The 14,798-nt window shown below is 36.0% G+C and overlaps 1 protein-coding gene across 2 annotated transcripts in view; it reads left to right on the top strand.

Moving 5' to 3' along the window:
* The window catches only part of HCN1 (hyperpolarization activated cyclic nucleotide gated potassium channel 1), a 190,738-nt gene that overhangs the window by 12,028 nt on the left and 163,912 nt on the right, over positions 1–14,798 (top strand). For both annotated transcript variants that reach the window (XM_074532372.1, XM_005495368.4), the window contains exon 2: positions 11,764–12,187. In XM_074532372.1, coding sequence (XP_074388473.1) covers positions 11,764–12,187 — 424 coding nt within the window. The remainder of the gene's footprint in view (positions 1–11,763; positions 12,188–14,798) is intronic.

Below are 14,798 nucleotides of genomic sequence, written 5' to 3'. Positions count from 1 at the left end.
CTAATTATTACACACCTTTAGTTTAAATGCACTTGATTAGTTCATAACTCACTGTCCTCCAAAAAATGAAACATAAATATTTGGCTAAATTAGATTTTGTCTTTCTGAGGAATATTGGCTTGTGGCTAAAACCTCTTATGAGACCTCCAAAGTAAAATGTTTTCATTTGCTGAAAGGCAGAAACCTATTTATTATATTTAGGCAACTGCATTTTGAGTGAATATGGATGGAAGATAAGGATGGACATCTGGTGTTTTATTCACCACAGAAAGGGCAGCTCATTTTGTTTTGCTGTGTCAAAGCAAGAGTCATCTATCAGTATGGAAGTAAAGAGCTTCCTTGGTATTCTTGCGGTTGTTTATAGTTCAGGTCATGGGTCCATGACCAAAGTTTCTTTGAGTGCTTATTTTAGAGCTGCTTATCAGTGGCTACAATTAGAGGCAACTTTACTTGGGTGCAGACACTTCCCCCTGCAACCCCTAACCTGCAGTGGGTGTCTGATGTCAAGACCAGCCCATTGTAAGGAATTCAGACTGTTTTGTTTGAACCCGAAGACTGGAGAAAGAAGTTTTGCATGAAGAGACTTCAAAGTCATCTGTCAAAGTCACTCTACCAAAATATAAAGCGAAGAAGTAGATTATTAAATAATTCCCTTTTATATTTTTTCTGATAAATATTTATACGTGAGGCATATAACAAAGCCTGTAGTTAAGTTTGAATAAATTTTCAAATCTTAATATCTTTAGCAATATTTCATTTTTCAGTCTGCAAACTGACATGCTATTCTGGTGCCTAAAGTGACTTGCTCTCTTACAAAAATGAATAAAGGCAGTAAGGAGGAAAAACTTTTATCTAGTATATGTATTTTGTATAACAACTCCACTTTAGATGATTCTGTCTCAATGAAGATAGAACAGAATTTTAAATTAATCTAGGTCTTGGTAAAATGTATCTTCCAGTGGCTCAATAACCATTTCGTATGACTAATATAAAACAAAACACTTAACAAATGTATTTCAAGCAAATAATCTGCTGTAATTCAATAAACACTTTCTACATATAGTTTGTAAATTTAATAGATACTGATTTTAGGATCTCAGTCGTGTGTCATTATTGCATATATCTGTGATAAAATGTAATAAACCCTCATGTTTATTTGCAAGCAAGCAATGTAAATTATCTCCTGCTGGCAAAGGTGTGCTATAAAGGCATCTCCTGGTGCTTGATATTGTGGGCTATCTCCTGTTTTGAAAATCACAAAACCATTCAAATATTAAATTCATATATGCTGGTTTGGGATTTTTGGAAGGAATTTGCTTGATTCCTTTTTTGAGAATAACTGAAATAGTGTAATTGAAAAAACCCCCTCTTTCTTTCCTTATATTGGATTAAACTGCTAAAAGGCCATTAAGCAATTGCATTCCATTACACTGACCAATGTTCATAAGTACCAGAGATTTTGGATCCCCAGAAATTTGGTTTGTATTCCAAACCTCCAGCCTTGGGAGAGGTTGCAGCAGCAGCAGCACATGAGGCTGTGCTCAGCTTGCACGGAGCTTTCTGGAGGGTGAAGAGCACGAAAAGTCTAGGAGGGGAGCAGAGGCAGAGCTGACAAGGTCTGGGTTGCTTAGGCTGGTAACTAGAGCATCTCTGAGCATAATGTATGCTCCTTCTTGTTTACTTTGTTTTCCTTCTGGGTTTTAAACAAGTGAATATCAGGTCTATCTGATCACTGCTCTGTCTCGCTGTATAATGCGCTGATTTGTTTTGGCAGTGCAGGCTGGGCGCTACGCTGTCAGAAGGATGGTAACACTGGGATGTGCAGTATGCAAATTGGGAAGTCTTAAAGAAATGTTAAAATTAACATTGTATCTGCTTAAATACTGTGGAAGGCAAATGGCTAGCAGAGAGATATGAATACAAGCTGAGTAATTAGAAAAGTGGAGTGCATCCCCCTGTAAAAAAGTGTTAATTAACATACATGGGGAAAGGTATAATCAAGCTTGTGAAAGATTACTCCTTTCATTTCTTACATGTTGTGCACACTGTATTTTCAATTAGTTGATGTTTTAGATAAATCAATATTAGTTTGATTAATAAAATTGTTAAAATAACAATTCCATAATCTTAAAATTTTCAGTGTATTTGAGTGCATACCTAAATGTCTCCTTTATTGGCTTAGGAATTAAAATCATTCAGCATGGATGTTGAAGCTGCAGAATAATTTTCTTCCTCTGCTGGAGAGGATTTGAATCTGTGCATTGACTTTGCATAGCACCTCTGGTACAGACACTTCCAGTAACAAAATCACCTCTCAGATTTGTTCTGCTTTGGTGGAATGGGGAACTGAGAATGCCTCTCCTGTCTCGTCATTGCCTTCCTTGGGAAGAAGATTTTGTTCCTGCTCCAGTTTATATTTGTTTAGAGAGAGAGAACATGTCGGCAGCATACCTCACTTCGGGAGGCACCGTATGGCTTGGGGAAAATGAGCTCCCTGAGGTGTGGGAGATCCTGAGCTCAGCTGCCCGCAGATAAATGAGGAAATCCAATGGATGTTCACAGGTGTTGATGAAAGCTCTAGGTATTCAGTTGTTTTTTTGAAAGGAGAATGATAATTACTTATCATGTTGCTCTGCCATAAATCTAAACTTTCTTCTTCCTTTGCTTCCCTAAAAATTGTCTGAAATATATTTGAATATTTTTCATCATAGTATAAGTTAATAAAATTGTAATATAACTTTGATTTGAACATGCATATATAATTTTCTGATGTTATTTTCAGAACAAACAAGGTACTATATTTTTAACAGATATAAATTAGATTTATTACCATTTGAAGCAAATCATTTACTGCAGTGTGATATTCATGGATTATATAAAAATAACTTACTGATTCTTAAATGTACTGTCATTGATTTTAAAGGGTTGAAATTTCAGTACTTATTTTTATAGTCAAGGAAACATAGGCTTTGTAGCCAAAAGTCAGCTATAAATAGTTGTAAATGGGAATAATAATTAAACTTGATATATATATCTTGATTACCCGGTCTTGCATTAGAATCTTGCACATCTCTGTAGATACATAAGATGACTGTAAATATGCAGTCGTGAATATTTGTTTTCATTTATGATGTGGGAGTACATCATCTTGTTTCATGTCTATCTATAGTTCTTTCACACTTTTTCACATCTCTAATTTTTCTCTTCATGAAATTTGAAGACTGGCTCTTTTTTTCCCTTCAGTTTGAAAATAGTGCCCATTCTTGCCTTCAATGCACTTTGTCAAGAAATGATACACCAAGTCCTACTTTGAAGCTGCTCTTCCAAATGTACTGTATCATGTTACAGCTACACAAAAAGCCAGTTTTACCTCTGATTACCAGAATAAAATTGTTGTATATGTATATATGTTCAAATCTAAGTTGATGGTTCTAGCCTTGGGGTTTTTTTTATTTTTTAGGGGTGTTTGGGGTTTTTTTGGGATTTTTTGGTGGTTTTTTTAATGTTTTGGTGGGGTTTTTTTGTTTTGTCTTTTTTTTTGGTTTTTTTTTTTTTTTTTTTTTTTTTTTAATTAGAAAAATGAATTTTCCTACCTCATTTGGTGGTCATGCCCAGTCTCCTCACCGAACCCCGTGCCTGAGTTCTATCAATAGCTACTGAATGACGTCTTCCCCGTCGTCTCTTTCTCTGAAGTAGAGAAAATAGAATTATCCCTGTCATCAAAAACTTAAAGATTATACACTATTATTGTATATAGATGATAATTGAGATTTAATTGGTTAAAGAAAAAAATCTATTCAAGGAAAATATTAGTTGATACTGATTGGCTTTCTAATTTTTGGAAGGGCATTAGGAAGTTACCTTCCTTTTCACTTGATGCTTTGTTGAGAAGAATTACAGAAGGCTTCTTTCAATTTAAGCCTCTGAATTTTTAGCATGGAGGCATCCTAAATGTCATATTTCTAAATGGCACTCTTAAAATTACTGTCACTACAAAATTCTTAATTAATGCAAGTGTTTCAACACGAGATACAAGATTATTTTGCAGCTGAAATATTTTTAGATCTGTCTCTTTCAGACTTTTTTTTATGCCTTTAAAGTGGTCATTTCTAATTTGAGAATGTGAATGCATATTTTATAGCGATCCACTACAGAAATTTGCTGACACTTAGATAACCAATATGTGGCAGTTTTCAGTTGGTTTAAGGGCTGATGATATCAAACTGAAACAAATCAGTTACAGCCCCTACACAAAATGTTGCCTGATTCTGTGAGCAGTGGTCTGATAGCTTGTGTGAGGGGGTGGTTTGGAGGAAGCTGTAGTGCTTGTGCTGTGACATGTGTTGATGCAGAAGCAGTCTTGATGATGTGATATATATCCATTCGCTCAGATATGCAAAGACAGAATCAGCACTTGCTATGAAAAAATGCATTTGTGAGCCCTGACTCTTCATCAGCGCCTTTTTCTGGTCTGGTGCTTATCTGGACAGGGGCAGTACCCACATTTTTTTAATGAGGAGGGTGCTGAAGAATCTTGGAATCATAGGATAGCCGGGCTTGGAAGGGACCTTGAAGCTCATGTTGTTCTAACCACCCTGGCATGGGTGGGGATGCAACCCGCTAGATCAAGTTGCTCAGAAGGGAGGAGTTATGTAAAAACGAGGGAGAGCAAAAGCATTATCAGAGCTCCACTGACAGTGATCCACTGTTCTTGCCCAAGGTGAAGTGGAAGTCATTTTAATTCTTTCTGCTGTAGTTTAATAAGTTTCTGTGGAGGAAAAGCAACTGCAAATATCAGTGGTATTCAAGCAGTTGTGTTAGGGGATTATTGGCTAAAAACTAAGAGTCTAATTTTTAAATAATATTGCTATATTATATAAATTTCTCTTTGTACTGTCTGTCCTTTCCTCTTGTAAGCAGTAAGTGCAGTTACTTCTCCTTACTGTACCTTTATTTCTCAGAAGTCTGAGACTAAATTTGTTAATGCATGTAAAATACTATGAAAACTTCAGATCGAAGCTGCTGAATGCATAGGAAGAACAAGTTTGTCTTTTGGTGAAATCTCCACTGGTTAAATATTAATTGAAAATATACTGAAAAGGTACATACATATATATATAAATAAATAAATATATGTAAGTTAACTAGTTTTGTAGTATCCTTCCATGGTCAGTACTGTGATTTTGTTTTCTAGCATTCAAAGCACTCAAGCTTTAAACCTAGTCAGACTATGTAATGAAAGACTTTTCAAAGTAGTAAATTGCTGTTCATTGGCTTCACTGGGCTCTGATCAGGTCCCCTGAGACCTGCATTTATCTAATCATCTGCCTTGTGCAAAGAATCACAACTTAGCAACAAATTACAAATTGCCACTGCTAAGTGGGTTTAAAGAGATAAAAATAATTAAATCTTCTTGAAATTGTGGAAGTTTGTAATTTTAGGTACATTCTGTAGTTATATAGAAAAGAAGACTCAGTATCACTGAACTTTAGTAATATCTTTTTGAGGTAGGAAATGAAAAACATTAAGTTAATTTAAAAATAAATAATCAATTTCATTTAATAAAATCAAATTAATTTAAAAAAAATAATTAATTTTAAAATTTAAAAAAAATCAAATGGCAAGGGACATACATTGGATCTCTTAAGTATATATGGCTAACCTTGAAGTAACAGACTCCAGTATTATTCTGAAATCAAATTAAGATTTCGGGTGGTCTGAAAACTTCATTATTAGGTTATTTTTTAATTGCTTTTAGTCTCCATCAAAATGAAACTATTAAGCTGGAAGATTCCCAAGTCCAGCACTGCATGTATTTCAGCCAGGGAAATGCAGTTTTCAGAACATCAGCCTCTGCCTTGTCCCAGACTGGTTTCAGACAGGTAGAGAAAGCCTTTCAGCTGCTCTAGCAGGTTACCTTGCCAAGGTAATGAATGTTCATAAAGCTAGTGATATGAATTGAAAAGGAATAGCAAATGCTGGTGAAACTTTCACCTGAGAAAGTGTCACTTAATCATATTTCTGCCCTTCAGTATCCCCACTGGGTGTGTAGGACACACTGTTAGAATTCTGTGTGTGCTTTGCAATCAAGAGAGGTGAGTCCCGAAAGAGATTTTATTTCAGCCTTGCAACATTTCCTTGTTTGTGTTTCCTTAATGTAAGTTTAAAGTTGTCAAGGTGGAAATAGAGTAACCTAAAAAATCTAAATTGACAATTTCAGGAGAACAGTTTATTCCTTAAATGCAAAACAAAATACCAACCCCAGAGTTTTGTCTTCCTAAAGCTTTGCAAAATGAGTTACATGCAGATGGGGGAAGTTTTATCCACGCAGAAGGATGGCAAAACTGTAGAAGTGACCTGTTTGCTCTTGAAAAACAGGCCATCAAAACATAGTGGCACTTAACTAGTAATTTTAATGCCTTTGTATTAATATGGTCACAGAGATAGATTACAGTAAATTCTATGTTTTGAAATCTTAAAATAAAAAGAAAAATTGCTGCTGACCCAAAATCACTGAAGCGATCAAGTATGGATTGGCAACATTTAACAGTTTTCTCTATGGAGGATGTTGAATGCAGTATCTCTTGCTAAAAGAGAATGAATTTAGTATTCAATTTGTATGCCTTTTTCCCAGAAGCAGCCTGTTTTCCTCTAGGTGTGTGTATTTGTAAGAGAAACAGATGGGCAGAATGAAAATGGATAGCTGGGTGGAAGGGGATATCCTCATTTTAAGGTTATAAAAAACCAATAGTGATAATTTTTCTGAAAGTCTTCAGGCACAGACACCTGTGCAATCATTGAAAGAATTGGGTCCTCTGAAGAAAACACTCCCTTCTTCGTTCTCCTGTCCTTCAACACATCCCAGTAATTATCTGTGTTTTGCAGATGTTTTCAGGTATCCAGCTTTATTCCCTCTTAGTAGAATAACAGAGTTGCACAACCAGAGAAAGATAACATGTCCAACGAGAATGAAATGCTGATATGAATAATACCAAGTTTAGTGTTCACTACCATACAGTACAACAAAATTTAAAATTACTGTTATTTCTGCTAAGATTGTTCTATGTAGGACATTGATTTCTCTGTTAGGTAAACCAGTGATCTATGAAAGCAGAGGAAATAAAGGTGTGTTTGAAGGTGAGATTAAGAAAAAATAATACAAAGCAAAGAGGAAAGTCATTGTTCATTTCACTGAGCATCTACTTGTCAATCATAATGCTTAGCTAAAGAAGAAGCAAGTGTTCTAGGAAAGCTTGTGAAATTTTTACAGTGTCTGATTCTCTAAATGTGTATAGTGAAATTGTGTTGCATCTGACATCAAAAAACCTAACCTCTGATGCATCAGGTTTTGCTTCAGAGGTATTTTACAAGCAATCTGAATTAGTGTCTTTTTCAATGGCCTTCCAGTTTGTAATGTAGATGAGTATTTATTTTCATTGTTCAGACTGAATTTCCTGAAGTTTTACTGCTATGACTTATTCTTTTCTAATAAAAGATCAGAATTTTTACACTCTTTCCTGAAACTGAGAAATTTTAAACTTAAGCAAAGCCCTGACTGCCCTGCAGCCTCCAATCACACCCCTCAATGCCTGTGAGACGCCGCTCACTCCGCTGTGCAGTTTGTGAGACCACTGACAGCTTCTGCTGGTGCAGTCCGGGTGTGCAGTAAGGATAATCATATCTCCAGCTATGCTGATTCAGGGAAATTGAGACTCTGCTGTTGATGGGCAAAAAAAGGAAATAATAAGGCAAGCAAATCTGAATTTGTATGTACAGCAAATTATGCGGCGAATTAATTCAGAGACGAAATTTCCTTCCTTAAGACTCTGTTTTCTCTGGGTTAGGGACATAAGGTGGAAAATAAAATGCCTGTTAGAATTCATAGCATCGTACATTATTAAGCCTAATACCCTAATACAAACAGTGATTAATTAATACTAAGTAACTCTTTCTCACCTCATGGGTAGGCACTCATTTTGAGCAGGCTGTTCATCCTATCCAGGACAGCCTTTGGCAGTGAAGAAAACACCAACACTTCAGCACCATATTCCAGAGTAGAAAAAACACTGCTATTACTGTAATTTTTGAAAATATGTAAATAAATTATGGGTGAAAAAAATCATCAAAAGAGGCCTATTAATTCATTTTCAGAATTCCAAAGTAGTAATTAGTTGTTGTTTTTTTGGTTTTTCCCCAATATTTCTCTATAGAATATTTTTTTAAAATTTTGTAAAAATGTGCCTCAGGATTGGGGTTTATATTTTAATACTTGAAGACTTTATTTTTTTTGCCTAGAGGTATTGTACCTCTGAGACATTTAGAAGCATTTAAGAAGTTTTAAGAATAGTTCAATGCAGTGCAGTGATCACCTTTGCGCCCTCTGTTAATGACATTTGGTAGTAGATTCACTGAGTTAACTTCAGCTGAGCAATAAGCTCTGTGCTGTGGGGTTGAGATCAATCCTTGCTTCTCATTTTGAGCTTTGGAAGATCTCATTACCCCCTAACTCCTGCTTTTTTTCCTGATTCTTAACAATTTTCAATCATAAGCCTACCTATTCCTTGCTCTCCACCAACATTTTATAACACCTTACATAAATGTGGAACTCTTGAGATTGTAAATCACAGATTCATAACTATCCTCTCTGGCATAGGGGAAGTAGGAAAAAAAATTCTAATAGTAGTTTGAAACAAAGGACTGTCTCAGTGTGTCAATGGCAGCTCGTTGCACTGTCTTGTGAGTCTTTACAGTTTCCTCTTTGTTAGATGAATAGTAGGATATTTTGAACCACAGGTGAGGAACTCATTGTGTTACTTTCTCTGCACAGGTCAAGGAAGGGCAATATAGGCAGTTGCATCTAATTTTTCTCACCTGGAATAAAACATGGCCAACAGAATAGCATTTGGAAACATTTTCCTACAAGGAAATGTCCGAGTAATTTCTAAATGAAAAATAATAAGGCTTTTTCTTACTAACTAATCAGCTTATATTGTATTGTGGGCTAAAATACAAAAGTCCTTATCAGTCAATGTTATTTTAGCCCTGATGCTACCACTTTTACTGACATTCAGCATCAGGAACACCAGTGTGTTTTGCATAATCGCAGTATGCGATGATCCTTTAAACCGCGGATTACCGTAGGTTAAAAACACCTGGTCCTGTATTATCTCCTGTGTTGGCTGGGTGGCTGGTTGTTGTGTGGCTTTGGTTAGCTTTTGTTGCATAACTGTGCTACAGAAATGTAAAGGTCAACCTGAAGTTAGCAATGCTTTGCTTAGGATTGAGCCACAGATGCAAGGACACCTCTCGTCATTATTTCCTGTTTGTTTTCCACTAGTTTAAAGGATTCCTCCAAGATGTTTATTCTCCCAGAACACTTTTGTGAAGTACTTTGGTTGATAGCATTTTAAAAATGTTTGTGGTAATTTTACTTGTTGATCACAGTGGCAGTGATGTATTGAATTCAGTGCTTCCTTGTGGTAATTCCAGATTACTGAAAAGGAATTCCAGATTGCTGAAAAGGAATCTCGCACAGTGGAAAGTATTACAGGAATTAAAAAAGACAGGAGAAATTGGGGAATTTTTACCTAATATGGTGAATATTATCATGTGGTGAACAAAAATACATACAGCCTGAATAAAATTGAACATTTTTAGCAGTTAGTGATCACATTTATTGCAAGACTGAAAGTGTGTAAGACACAAATCACATTGTGATACACAGGGAATAATTTTTATAGTCTATTTCATAGAGTTTCTGAGTACCAGTGAGAGGTACATTGCCAACTTCTCTCTTCTCTCAAGTGATAGTTAAATCTATCTCACCAGGTGCCTCTTAGAATAATTTTGGAACTGGGAATTCTCATGCTGTTCTCAATCCTATGCTGCTTTTCCTTTAGTGTGTTTTACAGTTGCAGATAATAATTGATATTCTCTGATGAGCACTCTGTAAACTTAGGAGTATTCGCTTCCAAGGTAGACATGAAAAAAGGGAATTTATAAAAGCTAGATCTTTGTGATTTTTCAGCCTGAAGAAAGAAGTGTTTCAGTGTGACATAAGTGTGTCCTTTTAGTACAAGAAGGGAGTCTACAAGAAAGATGGATAGAGACTATTTTCAAGGACATGCAGTGACAAAACAAGGTAGAATGGCTTCAGAGGGAGGTTTAGAGAGAGAGGTTTAGATTAGATATTAAAAAAATATTTTTATTGTGAAGTTGGTGAGGCTCTTGCACAGTTTTCCCAGAGAAGCTGTAGATGCCCCATCCCTGGAAGTGGGGATCCACAGGCTGGGAGGAGCTCTGAGGAGCCTGGTCTAGTGGAAGATGTCCCTGCCTATGGCACAGGAGTTGTAAGTGATGATCTTTAATGTCCCTTTCACCCCAAGCCAATCTATGATTTTATGATAATTTGGTAATCCAAGAAGCAATCTCTGAAATCGAATGCAATCCATATTCTCTGTGCGAGTCTAGCAAAAATTAGGCTCGTGATTCTGAAATATTTTGTGGCCTGTTAACTATTATTTTTGCTGATTGCCGTGAACCTTTACCAAGATAAGGGAGGCTGGTATTGGTGTGATGGAAGTGGCCTGGAAGTCAGTGTTGAGATGTTGTGCTGGTGGTGTGTCCATGCCATGTGCCCTGCACCAGGCCCCATTGTGACAGAGAGACAGAGCAGAGGGATAGCCGTGGAGCCACTGCTGCCTTTAGTCTTCTAGAAACTATGATAAGTCCATGGGTAACTGCTGTTGGTTGGTTTCTCTACCTCTCCAAATCAGTTTTAGTTGACCGGATCATGTGCTTGAATAGAGTAAAAGATTACTGAACGCATTGGGGTCAGGCTTTTTTGATTATCCATTTCAGTTCTTTTACTACTTAAGAACAGCTTTCTTTGACTATTTAACATTTAGGATTTATCATAATTTGCTTAAAATCTGGTATATATGGCTGTGCCCTGGAAATCTTCCATAAGGATAGATATTCTATGTAATGGGTGCATTTACTCAGCATTTTCATCACAGATATTAGAGTTATGAGTCCATCCTTCTACCACATTGTATCAAGCATGGTTAGTATTCTAACAGTGTTAGAGGGGAGCCTTTAGATCCTTCTAGAGCAAAAGTGGTGAAATGCAGTACCCCTTTCTGTTACTTTGCAAATTGCAGCTATTTTTTCTAATATTTCTTAGCTAGCTCTGAAAGAATATAGGCTGTGAGGTTGTAAAAATGCATGAAAGTTCAACTAAGTGGCTGAAGGTTTTTATGTTATCTAATTATTGATTCTGTTTTTTGCTTCGATGCTTTTTTCCTTTTCCTGTAATTTTATTCCAGCACAGTAATGGTATCAGTACATTTGAAAAGAGATACTGACATTTAATATATCTATTAAGTATTTGGCTTTCCATTTGGACAGAAATTTTAGCAAAACTGTTGCATTGATAAAGCACTTCTGGTTGGCACAAGACATTGTTTTTATCTATATAAAAGCTCAAAATGGTTTTGACAGGAGTCTGAATAAATCTGCTCAGTGCCACACGTGCCCACCTTTCAGTGTGTGATATACCATGGACTGATAGGCCATTGAGAAGGAAGGCACATAATGAGGTGTGTTAGTTACAGTGCCTTTACTAACTATGAGTGAGTTAAAGCAACAAGAATTTATTTAGGAATAACAAAATCTAGTGGTGAAGTTAGTGACATGATGGAGACCGTTTTGTAATATTTTACCACATTACATCAACCATTCTCTTTCTTCCTTTTTTCCTAGGTTTTACTGGGACTTAATCATGCTCATAATGATGGTTGGAAACCTTGTCATTATACCAGTCGGAATCACATTCTTCACAGAGCAAACAACAACACCATGGATTATTTTCAATGTGGCATCAGACACTGTTTTTCTATTGGACTTGATAATGAATTTTAGAACTGGAACTGTAAATGAAGACAGCTCTGAAATAATACTGGACCCTAAAATCATTAAGATGAATTACTTAAAAAGCTGGTTTGTGGTTGACTTCATCTCATCAATACCAGTGGATTATATCTTTCTCATTGTAGAAAAAGGAATGGATTCAGAGGTTTACAAGACAGCGAGAGCACTTCGTATTGTGAGATTTACAAAAATCCTCAGCCTGTTACGTTTATTGCGCCTTTCGAGACTGATAAGATACATACACCAGTGGGAAGAGGTAAGATTTACATGGTCATAACATCATTCACTAAGATCTTACTGCTACCCAACACTAGTCAATCTCTGTGAAGAGCTGCACCAGAACAAGAATGTAACACAGCTTTTCCTCACTGCCTGGTGTAATTACAAGCACATGCTGGTGGCAAGGCCTTTTTGGACACAACCAGCAGAGTAACCATCTTCTCTCTGCTAATGGCAGAGACCAAAATGTGTTTGGCATTGGTACAATTTGCATGGATGGACTCCTAATGATGTTACAAAATGTCCAAAATATCAGAATAAGGCACTAGAAAGGAATACTAGGAATTTTGACAAGCACCTAAACCCGCACTAGAGTTTGATGACTAGCACGTAAATTTATTAATACTCTTGTAGTGACAGAAAACTTAAACTTGTTTATATTTTTCTATTTTATAAGAAACTGAAACCATCTACCATTGAGTAGATTTCCTCAGAATGCTCATTGTTTGAAGGCTGTATGTAGGCTGAATATCATAAATACCGTCCTTTACAAGAAATGGGCAGTTCAAATTTTGAGTCACTGCCTTCTAAACTGTCAACTCCATTGATTCCAGGCATGGTGTTATGCTGCCTTTCAATTTGGCATAGTGATTTTTCCAGGAAATTATGGCATTCCCCACTTTGGCATACTTTGGTTAGGAAATGTCAATGCATTAGCACATACCACCATTTTGTTTCTTGCCTGCCCTCATTTCTGTTCATAGTTCTGAATATCATCATGTGTTTTAAACAGAAGTGCTAAAGCCATAGGAAAAATAATTGCTTTTTTCTAAACCTTTCTAGCAGTAAGGATAGGGAGAATTGTTTTGTAGAGCATGATCATGGAAGTAGTATTAAAATTGATCTCCATAAATTTATTTACCTTTGTGGTAAATATTTATTTAATTAAATGAATATTGAAGGATGATTTGGTACTATTTTTGGTGCTTTTTCTGCTGGTTATCTCTAGTATAATATGCACTTTCTGGTTTAAGAGGAACCTAAAAGCAGAGCCATCTCAAATAAAGTCAGATTACAATTTAAAATGGCATGATGCCAGATGATGCTAAATATCAAAAGTCTAAAAAATTTATACTAGTCTCTCAAAAAGTCCCTGAAATAGGTCATTATTTTTTATTACTCTGTTTGGTAAAGCATCTTCTTTTTGCCTCTCTGTAAAGCACTGAAAAGATGTTTTTGTACAGAAATAGAGCACTGTAGTTTTTGTACTCAATTCAACTAAGGCAAATGATTAAGCATATTTTGCAGTTCTACCATAAAGCTGTGCTTTTGTCTCCTCTGTGCTTCACAGAGAGACAACCTTCTGAAATGAATTCAATGACATTATTTTCTGGCAGCCTGAGTAAAGGCCTGAGCCTCTGTAAAGGAATACTAGGCAGAGAAATAAATTCCTTTCCCCCCCCCTTTCTGTCAGTTGTCAATCAGAAATCAGGTAATCTAAATAAAAATAGTTGAATTGGCCACTAAGTGGGACTAAAAGTGACCAGCCTATGTGGTCCAAATCAGCAGTAGCTGCTGTTTGGTCCATTTAGCTAATGGCTGCTTGATCGCAACTTCAGCTTTAATTCCACTAGTAAAATTTGTGAAATAGGTTCACAGGAAGGTAAAAGGGAATCTAAAGGCAGAGATTTTTTTTGTTTGTTTGTTTTCTTTGTTTTTTTTTCTTTTTTTGGGACTAATTTTGAGCCTGTAATAAAGCAGCAAAAAGTTTGTTGTCTGATTTTGAAAAAAATAATCACATGTAAGAATAGAGAGAAATATATCAGTCTGAATGAGGCTTTGATAAACCCCAAAATGAAATGTGTGAAAGAAAAAAGGGAGGGTTTTTTGTTTGTTTATTTGTTTTTGTTTTTGTTTAGCATTTTACAGGGAGCAGAAATGCAGAAAGTAATGGATTTTCGTATATATGCCTTCCTGGAAAATGTGTGTTACAATATCTTAATGTTTTAAAAGAGACAGACAAAACAACTGGTAGGGATGACATTTGCTGAATTACTGGGAAACAATAACTGGATCACCCCATGGGGTAGTCAGCAAGACAGCTTCTGGTTTTAATGTTCTCTATATGTGTGTGTTTCCACGTGGACAAAAAGGAGCAACTGTTAACTAATTTTTATGGCACAGAACTGGAGCCTGTTTGTGTGTGCTTAAAAGGCTTTAATAGTTTTTGTGTATGAGCTGACTCGTTGGTTTTAAATGTGGTGCAGATAAATCTGAAATGTATGTATTTGGTTCCAGAAAAATAAGCATTATGCCAAAAATATTGAGAGGACAGCCAGCAAACTCAATCTTCATAATGTGCCAAGAGAATACTTGGATAACTGTTATTCATGGATAACTGATGTATGAACAACCCAAGTTGTATGATAAGGCAGTTATCCCTGTATTTCTACATACTCAAATAAAAAAGTCAGGCTGACATTGTTTGAGCTTTTCTTCACATATGTGAAGAGCTTTTCTTCATATCACACATGTGGAATTCAGGTGGTTGGTATTCCGAACCTTAAGATAAGCAAAAATTTAAGAGATTCTTACATGACACTGGTGAAACATGGTTCCTCTTCTTTATTTATTTCCACATCATTTAA

The sequence above is a fragment of the Zonotrichia albicollis genome, chromosome Z (assembly GCF_047830755.1).
Source record: "Zonotrichia albicollis isolate bZonAlb1 chromosome Z, bZonAlb1.hap1, whole genome shotgun sequence".
In the NCBI taxonomy this organism is placed as follows: domain Eukaryota; kingdom Metazoa; phylum Chordata; class Aves; order Passeriformes; family Passerellidae; genus Zonotrichia; species Zonotrichia albicollis.
This window is presented reverse-complemented; position numbering and strand designations above follow the sequence as displayed.